At 44.4% G+C, this 17,824-nt stretch overlaps 1 protein-coding gene across 1 annotated transcript in view; it reads right to left on the bottom strand.

Annotated features, from left to right (window-relative positions):
* Window positions 1–15,330, bottom strand: part of Cfdp1 (craniofacial development protein 1) — an 80,818-nt gene extending 65,488 nt beyond the window's left edge. Inside the window, exons 1-4 of the mRNA XM_075977281.1 lie at window positions 15,130–15,330; window positions 6,648–6,765; window positions 2,671–2,881; window positions 770–897 (exon numbers count right to left, since the gene is read on the bottom strand). Coding sequence (XP_075833396.1) covers window positions 770–897; window positions 2,671–2,881; window positions 6,648–6,765; window positions 15,130–15,193 — 521 coding nt within the window. The 5' untranslated portion in view covers window positions 15,194–15,330. The remainder of the gene's footprint in view (window positions 1–769; window positions 898–2,670; window positions 2,882–6,647; window positions 6,766–15,129) is intronic.
* Between the last annotated feature and the right edge of the window lie 2,494 nt (window positions 15,331–17,824).

Raw genomic sequence — 17,824 nt, 5'->3', positions numbered from 1 at the left:
GGACTACACTGAGAGCCAGTCTAAAGAAATTTTAGAAGTTGTGCTCTGAACTATTTATAAAACTGAAAATAAAGGCCACGCAGTGTTGGCATATGCCTTTAGTCCCAGCACTAGGGAGGCAGAGGCAGGTAGATCTCTGTGAGTTCAAGGCCAGCCTGGTCTACAAGAGCTAGTTCTAGGACAGGCTCCAAAGCTACAGAGAAACCCTGTCTCAAAAAGAAAAAAAAAAAACCCCTGAAAATGTAAAACTTCACTTTGTAAAATGTTATTTTCACTGGATAAATACAGGCGATGCTATATGTTAGTGGGTTATATACCACAGATCAACCAAATATACACAAAAAACCATTTAGGGGGAAATCCATCCGTAAAGAACATGTATACATATTGTTCCTGTCTCTAGTCCCTACCACGCTGTGCTATCTTCATGGCATTTACATTGTATCAAGTATTACAAATCAGATATTGAATGTATAGCAGAGGTTGCACATAGGTTATATGCTGACACTATGTAATTTAATATATGGAACTTAAGAATCTGAGGAGTCGCCGGGTGGGGGCGCACGCCTTTAACCCCAGCACTTGAGAAGCAAAGGCAAGTGGATCTCTGGGAGTATGAGGTTAGCCTGGTCTACAGAATGAGTTCTAGGACATCCAGGGCTACACGGAGAAACTCTGTCTCAAAAAAACAAAAAGAGGAAAAAAAAAAGGAAAAGAAAAAAATGCCCCCTTGTAAAATACAGTTTCAAAGCCGTGGAAAGCCTCTTACCTCACTTCCTCACCAGCAAAGTCAAACACCTTGGTGATCTTCACTTTTTCTGACTCTTTAGGTTTCTCCAGCTCTTCTGCTTTGACCAACAACTTATTTGAGCTAGTCTCTTCAGTCTCCTCTGCTGCCTAAATAAAGGGTAAGAAACAGAATCAGGCCTGCGGTGATGCACACTTTTAAGCCCAGCACGCAGGAGGCAGAGACTTGAGGATCACTACTAATTTAAAACCATCCCAGTCTACATAGTGAGTTCCAGGCCAGTTAGAGCTACACAGTGAGACCTAGTCTCAAAAATAAACAATTCAGGTTTACCAAGGTTTAAGACTAAAAAAACTGTCTGAACATGCTGTTTAGGGTTATTCTCCTATGTTTCATTTTCAATCAGTTAAAAATAACTGGAAAGCCTGGAGAGATGGCTCAATGGTTGAGAGCACTGAATGCTCTTCCAGAGGACCAGGTTAAATTTTCAGAAGCCATAAGGTAGCTCACAATCAGCTATAACTCCAGTTCCCCAAAAACAAAAAACAAAAAACCATGATGCCCTCTTCTGGCAACTATGGGTACTACATGCATGTGGTGCATAGACATACATGCAAGTAAATCACCTATACACATAAAATGAAATAACATAGACTTATTGGAAAGGTTGGGAAGATGACTCAGCAGTTAAGAGTTTTCACAAAGGTAGGGTAGTGGTGGCGCGCGCCTTTAATCCCAGCACTCTGGAGGCAGAGGCAGTTGGATCTCTGTGAGTTCAAAGCCAGCTGGTCTAAAGAGTGAGTTCTAGAACAACCAGGGCTACACATAAACCCTGTCTCAAAAAAAAAAAAAAAAAAAAAAGACTGTTTGCAGAAGACCCAGCTCAGTTCTTAGCACCCAAGTCAGGCAACTCATAACTGCCTATAACCCCAGCTCCAGCCTTTGGCCAACGTGGGCACCTGAACTTATATGCACATACCCATACATAGGCACACAGACATAAACTCATAATTAAAAACAACAGCAAATAAATCTTTTTAAAAATTTATTTTTATTTAGGTATATACATGTATCCAGGTATATATACATGTATAAGCCACAGGCATACAGATGCTTTGGGAAGCCAGAGGAGGGCATTGAATTCCCTGGAGCCAGAGTTACAGGCATCTGTCAACTACCTGATATGGTGCTGAGAACTGAACTCAGGGCCTCCGGAAGAGCGCAAAGTGCTCTTAACCACCAAGCCATCTCTCCAGCCCAATAAATAAATCTTTTAAAAAGTTTGCTAGAGGGGGCTGGAGAGATGGCTCAGTGGTTAAGAGCATTCATTGCCTGCTCTTCCAAAGGTCCTGAGTTCAATTCCCAGCAACCACATGGTGGCTCACAACAATCTGTAAAGAGGTCTGGCGCCCTCTTCTGGCCTGCAGGCATACAGACAGAATATTATTATTATTATTTTTGTTTGTTTGTTTGTTTTTTTCGAGACAGGGTTTCTCTGTGGTTTTGGAGCAGACAGAATATTATATACATAATAAATAAATATTAAAAAAAAGTTTGCTAGAAATGTATGTCATTAGAACAGCTCATTCTTCCTGTTGCTAAGGCATGCTTTGCTTTTCACTTAGTAAGGTCACTATCAAAAGCATTTAGCTGACTTTCTGTTTGAGATTCAAATCTCAGTCAGTTTATAAATTTAAAAAAAAAAAAGTTCAGGTGGTGGTGGTACATGCCTTTAGTCCCAGCACTTGGGAGTCAGAGGCAGGTGGATCTCTGTGAGTTCGAGACCAGCCTGATCTACAGAGCAAGTTCTAGGACAGCTAGGGCTACACAGAGAAACCCTGTCTCGAAAAACAAAAATGAAGCTCCTGTGGAACTAAGAGTGTTTTTAGAGAGGTATTTATCCCGCCAGTCTCTCAGCTTACCTTAACTTGTGAGCTTGGAGCTGCTTTTGCTTTTGGTCCCACATCATTAAGGAAGCTGGCCCATAATTCATCTTCCTTCTTCTTCCTTGCATTCTCAGATCCAAGGCCTCCGTCTTGGTCCTCTTCATCTTCTTCACTGCTACTACCTCCAGGTTCTTCCTTGCCGTCCTCCTCTTCATCTTCTAACAAGAGGCCACTCTGTTTTCTCTTTCTAATCACCAGTAGCCACCCAGAAAAAGGAAGACAAAACAGAATGCAAAATTATTCATTCTTTCATCAATCCTTAGACCACCTTACACACTGGAGAGTTTAAATCTGTAAATTTCTAGTAACATAATAGAAGACAGAGTAGGCAAACAGATTTAAAACTATTTATTTAAAAATATTTATTCAGTTACTTAATGTCTATGTGTGTGTTCCTGAGTGTATGTATGTGCACCAAATGGCACACAAGAGCCTGTAGAGGCCAAAAGATGTTAAATCCCCTGGGACTAAGGTTACAGGCAGTTGCAAGCCTCCATGTAGATGCTGACAACTGAGCCCAGTTCCTCTGCTAGAGCAGTAACTGTTCCTAACCTCTGAACCAACTCTCCAGCCCTGACTTACTTTTTTCATAATTCACTTTCCAGGGTTTCTCTGTGTAGCCCTGGCTGTCCTGGAACTTGCTCTGTAGACTAGGCTGGCCTTGAACTCAGAGATCCACCTGCCTCTGGAGTGCTAGGATTAAAGGCATGTATCACCACAGCAGGGCTAATTTTTTTTTAAGTATATTGATTCATCAACAATAGTACAATTAAGAATTATATCATACAGTGGAAAGATACCCACAAGTTTCTCCATGCTTTCAAATTCTTGGCATGTTACTCTTTGAGATTCAGGAACAATAAATTAATATCCCAATATTCTCAGGGTTTTAAAATCATATTTTAAACATATTTCTAATAATCCTCACAGTCTATAATTTGAATAGCTGGAATTCTTATTTAAAGAATAAAATACATTGAGTCTAGTATTGCTTACAAAGTTTAACTACATCCTGCAGGAATATTTAATGAAAATTTAAATTTCAGGCCTCCCAGTAATATGGGATCACACATGGATACTGCCCGTGTAAGGACTTATTTGTATTGCAAATGTGTTGTACCTGAAGGATTTACATGACATACACTGTAAGCATACGGTGTGTGCAAACTCTTTAGTAAGTACTGTCTTTTTATTACTCCCCATTTCTATCTAATAAAGGGGGCGTTGACTGGAAGGATGGCTCAGTGGTTAAGAACACTGGCTGTTCTTCCAGAGGTCCTGAGTTCAATTCCCAGCAACTACATAGCGGCTCACAAACCATCTGTAAAGAGATTTGGCGCCCTCCTCTGGCGAGCAGACATATGTGCAGACAGAACACTGTATACATAATGAATGAATGATGAGTAAAGGGAACTGCTGAGCTCACTAGAACCTTAAATTTAGTAAGGTTAGTATGTCAAAACTGTTATTTTCACTAAGAAAACACCCGAGGCAGGTATGGTGGTGCACGCCTTCAATCTGAACACTCAAGGAAACACGTGTAGGCTTGAATATTTCTATGCATGGGAGGCCAGGTTGATCTACATATTGAGTTCCAGACCAGCCAAGCTACATAGTGAGAGAATGTCTCAAAAACAAAACAAACAGGCAGACAAAAAAATGAAATAAAAAGTCCAACAACTAAAAAGAGATAAAAAGAAAAATACCTAAGATCACCTCATGAGATTAATCTGTTCGGAAAAAAAGTTCTATAAACATATGTGCGAAGTAATTTTTTATTTCTGAAAGCCACTCGGCTCGGAGAACAAAGTCTACTGACTCTCAAATTTACTTGCATCATTTTCTTCCAAAGACTGAAAAATACAGCAGTTTCATGCCACCCTCAAAAACAACACAAGTTCAAATACAGAAAAAGAGAACTGGGGCTGGAGAGATGGCTCAGCGGTTAAGAACACTGCCTGCTGTTCCAAAGGTCCTGAGTTCAATTCCCAGCAACCACATGGTGGCTCACAACCATCTGTAGTAAGATCTGGTGCCCTCTTCTGACATGCAGAACACTGTATACATAATGAATAAATAAATCTTTAAAAAAAGAAAAAAAGAAAAAGAAAAAGAGAACTGGGCCCAAGACTTTAATCAGTACATGTTTTTACTATTTTGACTTTGAGAACATCATATAGTTCAATGTTCATTTTCTTCTTTTCATAAACTGCAATCTGCTTTTTGCTTCAATGCAAGACAGAAACAATAATGACAGAAAGAGTCCTAAGAAGAGGCCTCCATCTGAATTATATCCTGAGACTTTCCTGGTCTGGGATAGGACTGCATTTCAGAACATGGCCCGTGGACAATCAGCAGGAAATAATTCAATTTACATAGCCTTAGATCAAACGAATTCAACACCTTCAAATATGACTTACAAAAATCCTTGAGCCAGTACCAATGTTCTACCAATGTTTTCTGCAGCCTTTTGCTGTAGCAAAGGCCCTGCAATCTCACTGCTCCTCAATGAGGGGATGCTCAAGTCACGTCAGGACTATTCAAAAGCATGAACTACAGTCACTCAAAGGAAATATGTCTAGGACTGCCATGGTGCCCTTTACCATCACAGACTCAGTGAGAACTGTCACAGCGGTGCCTGTCTGGAATTACACTCCTGTTCAGAGGACTGAGACAAGAGACTCAAGAATGGCCCAGCCTGAGCAACACAGTGAGACCTGTCCAAGAGAGTGAGAGGTGGCGTGGTACGCAGTGTGCTACGCTTTTAATTCTAATTATTAGATAAAGAGAGCAGGAAACAGAGACCCATGCCAAGTGTGACAGTATCTAAGCTAACAGCTTCTCCGGTAGGAAGAGAGGATACAGCCTGTAGCACAGGATTGCTTTAACCACATGCACATTTTACCTAGCTTTTTTTTTTGTTTGTTTGTTTGTTTTTTGTTTTTTTGAGACAGGGTTTCTCTGTAGCTTTGGTGCCTGTCGCGGAACTAGCTCTTGTAGACCAGGCTGGCCTCGAACTCACAGAGGTTCGCCTGTCTCTGCCTCCCGAGTGCTGGGATTAAAGGCGTGCGCCACCACCGCCCGGCTCTAGCTATTTTTTAAACTATTTTTAAAAAATTATTTTTAAACTAGTTGAAGGCCAAGATTTTTTTTAACGATTTTATTTATTTTTATTTTATGTGCATTGGTGTTTTGCCTGGTATGTCTGTGTGTCAGATCCCTTGGAACTGGAGTTATAGACAGCTGTGAGCTGCCATGTGGGTGCTCAGGGTTGAATGCCAGTACTCTAGTAGAGTACCAGCGCTCTTAACCGCTGAGCCATTTCTCCAGCCCATTTTGTTTTTGTTGACAGGCTTTACCTGTGTAGCACTGGTTATCCTGGAATTCTCATTCTGTAGACCAGGCTAGCCTTGAACTCATAAAGATATACCTGCCTTTCCCTCCCAAGGGCTGGAATTAAAAGCGTACATCACCACCTCCCAAATGAAGGCCCAGATTTTAATTTTAGACTATCAGTAAATATTTCCCTCATACAGAAAGGTGTTAGAAACACTGGCAACTGAGGGGTAGCAGTGGCACACGCCTTTAATCTCAGTGCTCGGGAGGCACAAGCAGCATCTCTGTGAGTTCGAGGCCAGCCTGGTCTACAAAGCAAGTTCCAAGATAGTCAGGAGTATTACACAGAGAAACCCTGTCTTGAAAGATCAAACCAACAAAAAATAACCCCCCTACAAACACACACACTGTGGTGGTTCATGCCTACAATCCCTACAATCCAGGAAGTTGAAGCCGGAGGCTAGCCTAGGCTGCACAGTGAGTCCCAGGACAGCCTGTGCTACAGCACACACACACAAACAATAAGTGTGAAAAGACAGACAGACAGACATCTATCATGAGAGCAATCTCAGCAATAAAGATAGCTCTTATTGTCAGGGCCTTGAGGGCAGCATCACCTGGCTGGAATGCTCTGCGCCTTCCTTCTTTTCCCTTTGGTTTTCTCAGCCTGCTCGTCACCATCCACTTCATCCTCCTTCACTAACTCGTTGACATCATCTTCACTGTACTCTCCACCTGGAACCATACAATAGGGCGGTCAGACAGCTGGAACGAGAACGAAGATTTCATAAAACATTAGGAACGAAGTCTGACCAGGCATGCGTGGGAGGTGGAGGCAGGAACTTTTTCTCAGTTACACAGCGGGGTTGAAGTCAGCCTGAGCTACATGAGTCCTTGTCTCAAAAACAAACAAACAAGCAACAAAATCTCCAAAACAGCAGCAACAGGAAAACAAATCAAAAGCTTTAGCCCTCTTTTAAGATAAATATTTCTGAGCAGGGCATGGTGGCACATGCCTCTAATCCCAGAACTCTGGAGGCAGAGGCAAGCATATAGCTCCAAGCCAGCCAGGACTATAGAGTGAGTTCCAGTAAGAACTACACAAAGAAACCCTATCTTGGTGGGGGGGGGGCTGGGGGGAATAGAGAAAGAAAGGAAAGAAGGAAGGAAAGATGCAGGATCTATGTCACTACAGTAGCAGTGAACATCACTGAAATTCAAGTAGTATTTTTATATAACTTTAATATAAAGGGTTTCCTAGAGGGGTTAAAAAACTAGCTTATTCCAGGCAAGTAAAACAAAAGGTGGAAATCAGGGCACCAGCTGTACTAGAACATCAGGACTTAGCTGATAGGTCATATTAAGAGCTGAGTAGGGTGATGCATTTGAATTGAGGCCAGCCCAATACAGCATGTAGGCCAGCCAGGGCTTTGTAGTAAGACCCTGTTTCAAAACAAAACAAGAACAGGTCATATTAATGGACTGAGCTAGGTAGGTAGCTCAATGCCACAGCACCTGCCCATTAAAAAAGGCAGGTGGCAGGCTGGCGAACACTAGACCTACAGACAGCAAAGCTCAGAAGCAACAGACTTTGTTCAAAGATCCAGAGCCCCCAAAGCACGGTGGCAAAAGCTAGTTTGGAACTCAAGGAGGCCAGACGGGACTTTCATTCTGGCTATGAGTATTTAATATAAAAACAATAGCAAGGAGCTGGGCATGGTGGGGCACACCTTTAATTCCAGCACTTGGGAGGCAGAGGCAGGAGGATCTCTGTGAGTTGGAGGACAGCTTGGTCTACAGAGTGAGTTCTAGGATAGCCAGGGCTACACAGAGAAACCCTGTCTCAAAAAAACAAAACAAGACAGAAAAGAAGAGGGGCGGTGGTGGCGTACACCTTTAATCCCAGCACTTGGGAAGCAGAGGCAGGCGGATCTTTGTGAATTTGAGACCAACCTGGTCTACAAGAGCTAGTTCCAGGCTCCAAAGCTACAGAAAAACTCTGTCTTGGGGGGAAAAAAAGAAAAGAAAAAAGGCTTTAAAAAAAATAATTTCCAAAGTTATGTGTAAGCAGAGGTTATGTGCACAGTGCTTGTAGAGGACAGAGCTGGGGTTCTGTCCAGTGTGGATGCTGGGAACCACACTTGGGTCTACAACCAAGAGCACCTCACTGTCTTAATCATTGAGCCATCCATCCCTCCAGAACCCAGAGGAGGCTTCTTCGGCTTGACAGACATGTTTTAATTCACTTTGGAAGCTGTCTTAGCTATGGTTTTTATTGCTGTGATAAAACACCATGACCAACTACAGAGAGAAACCCTGTCTCGAAAACACAAAAAACACAAACAGCATGAGTAAAGAAGGCAACTCAAAGAGAAAAAGGTTTATTTCACCTTACAGCTTACAGTCCATCAAGAAGGAAGTCAGGGCAGGAACCTGGAGGCAAGAACTGAGCAGAGGTCATGGAAAAGTGGTTTTTACTGACTTGCTCCCTATAGCTTGCTCGACCTGTTTTCTTAGAGCACCCAGTCTGGGGGTAGCACTACCCACATCAACCATCAATCCTGAAAATGCACCACAGGCTTGTCAACAGGCCAATCTGGTGGGGGCATTTCCTAATAGAGGTCCCATTTCCCAGATGACTCTAGCTTGTGTCACGGAGACACAAAACCAGCCGCAAAGCAGCACTGATGAGCTGAGACGGTGTGCTGTCACTCAGAGAACAAATGAATGTTTGGGAACACTCGGACGATGACTGAATGCAGCAGAAACAAAAAGCCCATGACAATAAAATGCACGCTTCTAGCTACACATTTTTCCCCCGTTTGCCTTCTTTCAAACAGTATTTCTGTTTTGAGATTTTGTTTTGTTCTGGACAGTCATGTGTACCTCAGGCTGGCCTCAAACTCACAGTGCAGTTGAGGCAGCCGTGATCTTCCCAGTTCTACCTCCCAGACGCTAAGGTTAAGGAAGAGTGTTATCAGACAGCACACCCCAACTTCTTCACCATCTCAGGAAGGCAATGGGTCCCGACAGACTTAAAGCTGATGTAAGAATTTTACTCTATAATGCGAGGGTCCTCAGGTTCTCTCTCCCATGGCACCTTCCCACTTCTACCGCCCATGGGTTAGCTCCCTCATCTCCTCCTTCCACAACAGAATGGTGTTCAGAGAAGCACAGCCCATATATATTCTTCGTATCTCTCCTCTGGGATCCTCTGCGCTCATCTCTGGCAAACGTGCTTTCTCAACACCTTTTCCATCTTGTTGCTGTGGTACACACTGCTATGGGGGTGGCTGACGGCTCCAAGTTCTCTAGACTCACAGGCAAACAGGGTCTCTCACACCAAGGCTGTGTATGGAATAGGAGGCAACGAGTAAAAGAAACTTTTTTTTTCATTTTCTGAGACAGGGTTTCTCTGTTGCTTAGGAGCCTGTGGAACTCACTTGGTAGATCAGTCTGGCCTTGAACTCACAGAGACCTGCCAATCTTTGCCTACAGAGACCTGGGATTAAAGGCACCACCCAGCCCAGCGTGAAAGAAGCCTTGGGGCACATGCAGTGGTCTTCTTCAGTTGCTGCTCTCCTCCCAGAGTACAGGTCTTTGAAAGGAGCCTGTGAGGAGCAATACAGGGAGACTGCCTAGGTTCGCATCCCACTCAGCTAGCTCACTATGTACCCTTAGCTAGTTATGGAACTCACTATGTAGACCAGGTTACCCTCAAATTCATCTGAGCCTGCTTCTGCCTCTCAAGTGCTAGGATCAGAAGTGTGTGCCACCATGCCCAGCACACAGCTACTATCCAGATTGGTGATTTGACTATTTGTTTCTGCTTCCTGATCCTCAGCCTTTTCATCTGTAAAGTGGACAGTACACACCTGGAAGCACTGTGTGACTGAGTTATAATTAAAGTATTTTAGAGGTATGTGCACACAAAAGGCATACTCAAACGGAACAGTTAACCTCTTTCTGAACAGTGAACAATGATGTCCTCTCAGCTCCTTAAAGACCGACAGCTGAACGAGAATAGAACGACCCTTCTAATCACTCCTACTCAGCATCACAGGGGAAGTATCAAGTGCAGAATGTCAAGCAAAAGAAATATCAGAGTATGTGAATAAGACTAAAGCTTCCTGTTCAGCCTTGACATAATTATCTACCTGAAAAATATCATGGAACCTCCAGAACTAATATATGGAGATGGCACCATGTTCACAGACTGGTAGAGAAGACTGTTATCAATTCCCCCCAAACTGACCCACAGAGTCAGCGCAATTCCAAACAAAATCCAGGCACAGTATCTGTGGAGACTGAAGCCACATGAGCCGTGAGAACCTGTTTGGTAGAGGCAAACAGATGGGGGGGGGCATTGTAACTACAACAGTGGAGAAGGCCTTACACAGGGTCAACATAACAATGACGATTCCAGAAAAACAAAATAGAAAAAAACTTCTGGGATGGAGTTTCTAGAATGCTCACTGACTGCAAACAAAATCATGCCAACGTGTCTGATGTCAATAATGACAGTCCAGCGTCAGAAAACCGGCAGTAAAGACAAAAGTCCTCCTGAAACAAACAGAACCTATGTGGGGAGCAGAAAATCAACTGCTTCTTATCCCCTGCAGCACTGGGGATCAACCCAAGATACTGTACAAGCCAGCCAAGGCCTCTATCTCTGAGCTGCATCTCCAGCCCACAAGACAGACTTGCTGGCAACACTGGGGCCCCCACAAGCCAAGCTACACTTTCACAATTCTGATGGAAAACTTCTTCCAACCCAGGCTTCTGTTATCACCCAACCATCAAACAGGCCTGAGGTAACATTCCAGGTCCCAGAGCAATGTTTCTGCCATGCAGCCTTCTTCAGGAAGCCATTAAATGTTCTCTTCTCATTTTAGTGGACCATGTCAAAAAAGAAGACCACAGGCACCAAGAAAGAATGAATCTGAGGTTGGCACAGGTGGAGGGAGGAGGACCAGGAATTCAAAGTTAAACCAGTTACATACAGACCTCAAGGCCAGCCAGGGATACAAGATACCCTGTTGAGAGAGTCAGAAAGAGACAGGCAGGCAAACAGGCAGACAGAGAGACCAAACACGGGAATACAGAAAAAGGAATAAAGGAGACCTGTGGTAATGATGGTGAAAGACCGAAGGTTTAAAATTCCAGAAGGCAGAGAGAGAGAGAAACTACACCAAAACAAAGCAAGGCCAAGACAAAGACATACCTTCAAGAGATGAAGATAAAAACCCAAGGAATCTAAGCACTATTTTGGGAGATTATTTTGGCAATTCTGAAAGCTCGTAGTTGAATTAATGGTAAGAACATGGACAGCTAACACTGAGGAAGAACAAGATGGCTCAGTGGATAAAAGCACTTGCCACCAAGCCCGATAACCTGGGAGCCACATAGCGGAAGGAGAGCACCAACTCCTCCATGTTGTCCTCTGCTGCCTGCATGCACACTGTAGTCAGTCAGCCTGTCTCTCTGTCTGTCTCTCTGTCTGTCTGTCTGTCTGTCTCTCTGTCTCTCTCTCTCTCTCACACACACACACACACACACACTCTAAATACACGTAAAAACAAAACAGATAATCATTAATACCAGAGAAAGGTAGTCTAGTTACAGCAACCACAGCACACCACAGGGCTCAGCTGTGAACATCACGTCCACACAATCAGCAGAAAGGTAAACTTGGGACACTTATCTAATCAAAACAGGTACAGTGGCAGATGGGGGAATTAGAGAGGTTGAAGAATGCATGTTGGAGACAGAAGAATGAGATCCAGGTGCCAAAAAGAGTCTATGTATGATTCAAAGGAAAGCAGCAAAGCCAAGCCAGAAAAGGGGAAAGCAGTTTTCTTAAATGGACTGAGATATCCAACTATGTTTGAGTATGTGTATACATAACTTTCATTAAAATGATGAAAACAAGTTCCAAAAATGACCACTCTGGCTGTCGGCAGAGGTATAGCATTTGGCTAGCATGTTAGAGACGCTGGGTTTTATTCCTCAGCTTCTGAGGGTGGGGTGAGGACAGGTAGAAAGAGAAAATGTTGGTAGATGAAATGAGGAAAACAGCCAGAAAATTAAGGAGAATCCTAGTGAAAGAAAATGGTAGTTTAGAATAAAACGACAGCCATGAAATTGGCCGGGGTAACTTTTCAGATACAACAGAAGTTTTCTATTTTAAAGTTGGGGGAGGGGTCTGGAGAGATGGCTTAGCCTTAAGAGCACTTCTTACTTTGTACTCACGTGGTGGATCACCTCCATCTGTAACTCAAGGTCCTCCTGACCCCTATGAGCTCCCAGTACACAAGCAATCATGCAGGCATAAAACTCACATTCATAAAATATAATCTAAAAATCTAAAAAATGGGCCAGGCAGTGGTGGCGCACGCCTTTAATTCCAGCACTGGGGGGAGGCAGAGGCAGGCAGGTGTCTGTGAGTTTGAGGCCAGCTTGGTTTACAGAGCGAGTTCCAGGACAGCCAGAACTGCACAGAGAAATCCTGTCTCAAAACAAAAATCTAAAAACAATTTTAAGGGGCTGGAGAGATGGCTCAGTGGTTAAGAGCACTGACTGCTCTTCCAGAGGACCCGGGTTCAATTCCCAGCACCCACATGGCAGCTCACAACTGTCTGTAACTCTAAGATCTGACACTTCACACCAATGCACATGAAATAAAGTTAAATAAAAAAACCATAAAAATATTTAAAAAAAAATAAATAAAAACAATTTTAAAAAATAAATTGAAAAGCTGTTGGAGGGAGGATGCCAAAGAGACAGCTCAGCAGTTAGGAGCCTTTGGTGCTCTCACAGAAAGGACTGGAGTTCCATTTCCAGCATCCATAACAATCACCTGTAACTCTCAAGTCCAGGAGATCTGACATTCTCTTCTGACTTCCTCAGGAACCCACACATGTACATATATATGCAGACATATACATGAAATTTAAAACTGAAATCTTAGAATTTTTACTGCATCCTCCCATCCCCTGTGGTACTCATGCATCACTCTTAACAAAGCCGCCCACCTCTTTTGAAGCTCACAAATTAGGTTATTGGCTTGCAGAAGGGCATCATCCCCTGTCCTTCCCAGCACTGGTGGTATCATAAGTGTCGAGCATTTACACCAGACATTTTTACCACAGGGATTCTGGAAACTGAATTCAGGTCTTTATGTTTGCAAGGCAAGCATTTTACCAACTGGGGCATTTTTCCAGACTCCCTCTCTCCTCGCAGGACAAGGTCTTATTATATTGTCTGGGTTGGCCTGGAATTCACAAGGTTGGCCAGGCTATTTTCAAACTTATAGCAATCCTCCTGCCTCAGAGTCTCCCAAGTTTCTGGATTATATGCTTATACTACCATACCTGGCACAACTTAACTGTGACTGCGTGGATAAATAAGAATGACTAGGAGGTCCGGATGATGGTGGCGCACGCCTTTAATCCCAGCACTTGGGAGGCAGAGGCAAGCAGATCTCTGTGAGTTCAAGGCCAGCCTGGTCTACAGAGCAAGTTCCAGAACAGGCTCCAAAGCTACGGAGAGAGACCCTGTCTCATAAAACAAAACAAAAAACAAAGAATGACTCGGAGGTGTGTGTGTGTGTACTGTGGCTGCGGGAAGGTGCAGCATCTTTCTCTAGGAGCTTTCCACACCTTATTTTTTGAGACAGTGTTTTTCACTGAACCAGAAGCTCACTACGCCAGTGAGATCCCAGGATTGTGCCTGTCAATACTCAAAATGCCACAGTTAGAGGCACCAACAAGCTACCTCCAGCTTTTACATGGGCGCTGGAGATCTGAACTCAGGGCCTTGTGTTGCAGAGCAGGCCTTCTTATCCACAACCCCGATAGCTGCTTTTCACCTACACCGGAAGAAATACCTTTAAGGAAATGGTTAAGCCAGGACAAGGTACAAGATAAGTAAGGGGTATGTTTTCGTATTAAGATACCTTGGACTGGGAAGATGGCTTAGTGGTTAAAAGTACGGGTTGCTTTTCCAAAGAATCTAAGTTTGAGTCCTATCACCTGTTCAATGGATCACAATCGTCCATCACCCTACTTCCAGGGGATCCAATGCCCTCTTCTAGCCTCTGAAGACACCAGATCTTCTAGCCTCTGAAGACACGTGGAGCACAGATAGATGTCCATGGAGGCAAAACACTCATACACATAAATAAATGAATAAATTAAAAAGATCTGTCTTGACCTCGCAGGAGTTGAGATTCTTAACGTGCCCCACCCCCACCTCCAAAAAAGTGTGTGCTACATTTCCGGAGGCCCTGACTTTGGTTCCTAGCATCCATGTTGAGTGGCTTACAACTGAGATTGACTCCAGCCCCAGGGACGCCCACATCGCCTTCTGGCCTCTCTGGCACCTGAACACATCGACATACATACACAAAAAATAATAATAAGGGGCTGGCGAGATGGCTCAACGGCTAAGAGGGGCCAGGGTACGCGGTTGCCAGCACACACACGGCAGCTCACAACCACCTGTAACTCCTGATGCTTTCCAGAGGATCCGGACGCCCTCTTCTGACCTTTAAAGGCCCTAAGCATGCACATGGTGCACAAACAGACATGCACGAAAAACATGGTATACATGATATACGATTCATCTTAAAAAAAGAAAACTTTTGAAAAGTTCTTAAAAGAGTGCAATGATTAATCACTGCAAAGAGATAAGATCCATTATCACATGAAGTTTCTGACAAGCCGATCCCGTGGGAGTCCAGAAGCAGACAGCCCGGCCTCGGACGAGGAGGGAGCTGGCAACCCCCTAAAAACAGCCTCCAATGTCGGGGTCCGCTTCCAGAACGCTTCAGAGCGACGACGCGCACAGCCTGCCAGCTTCACGCGCCAGTTCCCGCGCTCCGAGGGGGCGGAGGCCCAGGAGAGCAGCTGTGCAGAACCGACCTACGCGCGTTCCAGGTCGCCTGTGGGCCAGGGTCCTGGAAGACGGGGACGCCGGACTCACGCACCCCGGGGAACTCGAGGCCACGAGGCCCACGCCCTGGGGAACCTGGAGAGCCTCGAGTGAGGCGTGAAGCGTGGGAACAACCCTCCTCATGCTTCAAGCCGAATAGCTCACCCGACGGCACGTAGTCCTCATCCTCGTCCGACGTGGAGAAGTCTTCGGAGTCGAATTCCTCCATGCTGCTGTCACTTGGGGCCTGCTACCCACACGATTGCGGCCACTGCCCCCAAATAGCAAAGCTCTAGGGCGAGACCATAGAGGCGTTGGACCAGCAGCCAGGGCAGCCCTAAAGGCGTGCGCACAGGCGCAGACAGTGCCACGTGGTCAAATACGACACTTCCGGCTGGTGTAGTCGGCCGGCCTAAACTCTACGGGCCCTTATGGGATTCCGGACCCTCCCGGGAGCGATGCATGCTGGGGCTTGTAGTCTTCAGCTCTACCGTGCATCCTTGCTGGAGCATGACCTATTTGCGGAAATACAGTTGTCTCACTTTATACGTGTCTATTTATTTTCAAATTCACTTACTAGGTAAATTTTTTTTGTAACTCTCAAATCAGTGATTAAAATGTTACTCCCGTAAATGCGCAGCAAGTAAAAACTAAGAGTCGACAATGTGCTAAGTTCCCCGCGACTTCTGAGCAAGACTGAGGCTCCGCCTTCTTGGTTCAACTCTCCCGCGAGAGACTTTTAGTAATTTTAATGCCGTCTCAACCTCCTCTTCGTTTTGGGTTTTTCTGGATGATTTTGCTTACAGCCTAAAATGGCTCCCAAGAATACTACTGAAACGCTGTCTAATTTTCTAAGCGCAAGAAGGCTGCGATGTGTCTTACTGAGGAAATCTGCCTAAGTTAGTTGCGTTCTGGCCTGTGTTATAAGTGTTGTTGGCCGCGAGTTCTGTGTTAATGAATCAACAATCGGGTAATAACTAAAGAGAAAAGAAATCTGCTCATCTGTGAGTGAAGCCACTGCACAAAGTGCTAAATTGACACCTATAGTATATGATGAAGCAATGGGAAAGTTGGAAGGGCAATTAAATGTGTGGATTTGTGGGGACTAGAGAGATGGCCCAAAGATTAAGAAAGTATTTGCTGCTTTTGCAGAGGACCTGGGCTCTGTTCTCAGTAATACACTGATAGTTCACAACCACACTGGAGTTCTGACCTCAGTAGACACCAGGCACATGGTAGACACACATACACACATGCAGGTATGTACGCATAAGAATAAAAATTTGAAAAATTCGTAGATTCGTGAGGTGCCGGTCAGAAAACCGTAATGTGCCCGCAATGGCGCACGCCTTTCATCTCAGCACTCCGGAGGAAACAAAAGCAAGCTGATCTGAGACCAGGAGGCTAGAGTGAGTTCCAGGACAGCAAGGACTACACAGAGAAACCCTGTCTCAAAAGGAAAAAAGAAAAAAAGGAAAGAAAGAAAAAAAACCATAATGTGAACCTGAAAGCCACAGATATCTTCGTTTTCATGCCTCAAACACAGCCTTTCTCAACCAGCCCCTTGGTTAAGGTATAATTAAAGCTTTCAAGGCACACCATTCAAGGGAGCTTTTTTGTTGTTTGTTTTTTGAGACAGGGTCTCACTTCGTAGCTCTGGCTGTCCTTGAACTCAGGTACTTACACCCATTTTCCACCCAATCCCCAGTATCTGTGGATTTGCCTTTCTGGACATTTCACATAAACAGAATATACAGTGGTTGCCTTAGCAGGGTGTTTTCAACGGAATTGTGTCCTCATGTAATGTTTTTCCTTTTGGGGAACTACCAGACTGTTTTCCAAGGGGATGCCCTGTCTGTATCAGCAGCAACAGCAGCATATGAGAACTCATTTCTCTGTCTACATCCTTGCCAACACACTATGTTGTCTTTTTTATAGACTATGAAATGGCATCTTGTAGAGTCTTGATTTATATTTCCTTGATGACAAAAGATGTTAAATATCATGTCCTTATTGGTCATTGTATATGTTCTTTGAAAAAAAATGCCTTTTCAGTCAGGTGTGGTAGTACATGCCTTTAACCCTAGCAGAGGTAGACAGATTTCTGTGAGTTGAAAGCCAGTCCTGGCTCCCACAGTGAGTTACAGGCCAGCCAGGGACACACAGTGAAACCCTCTCTCTCTCACACACACGCCAAGTCTCCTCAGAATTTTCTCCCATTTTACAACTGGTTTTAGTGACAGCATAAGTACTTTTAGTATCCTGGGTATGTCTTCCATATCTCTGTTTAGAGAACAGTTCCTCCAATCTTCCTGAGGCCTCTTTGCACTTCTTGGTAATTGAGGGGTCAGTCTCTTTTCAGATGGTGTCATTAAAGGACAGATGGTGTGAGCCGCGCCAACACCTCCTGCGGCTGTTTGAGCAGGACCTGAGTCTGGAACACCAGATGACTCATGATGGAGTCCCAACTAACTGCAGACCCTCTTATTTGGCGCCAAAACTCAGGGCGTTGCCTGCTTCCTGCTCTTTGTCTGCAGACACACTGCCTGGACTTACTGCCCCCCAACACACACACACACCACGGATTGCATGTTATTTGGACTGATTGAACAGCGATTTGATATGACCTGAACTGATTGGTAATGTTTGCATATATACCAGTGAACATGCACATTGAACCAGATCTGCAGCTCCATCTGGTCTCTGGAGTCTGCTTCCTGGGAAACTCATCATGATTCCCTCCTCCCCTCCCCAACCCAGCCGCTGGTGAGAGGGAGCAAAAAACCCACAGCTAATTCCTTTTGAACATGAATTTTTAGTTTTGATGAAGTCTAGTCTATCTATTATTGTGTCTTCCTTG

The sequence above is a fragment of the Microtus pennsylvanicus genome, chromosome 6 (genome assembly GCF_037038515.1).
Source record: "Microtus pennsylvanicus isolate mMicPen1 chromosome 6, mMicPen1.hap1, whole genome shotgun sequence".
In the NCBI taxonomy this organism is placed as follows: Eukaryota; Metazoa; Chordata; class Mammalia; order Rodentia; family Cricetidae; genus Microtus; species Microtus pennsylvanicus.
The sequence above is the reverse complement of the archived record's forward strand: the minus strand, read 5'-3'. Positions and strand labels throughout refer to the sequence as shown.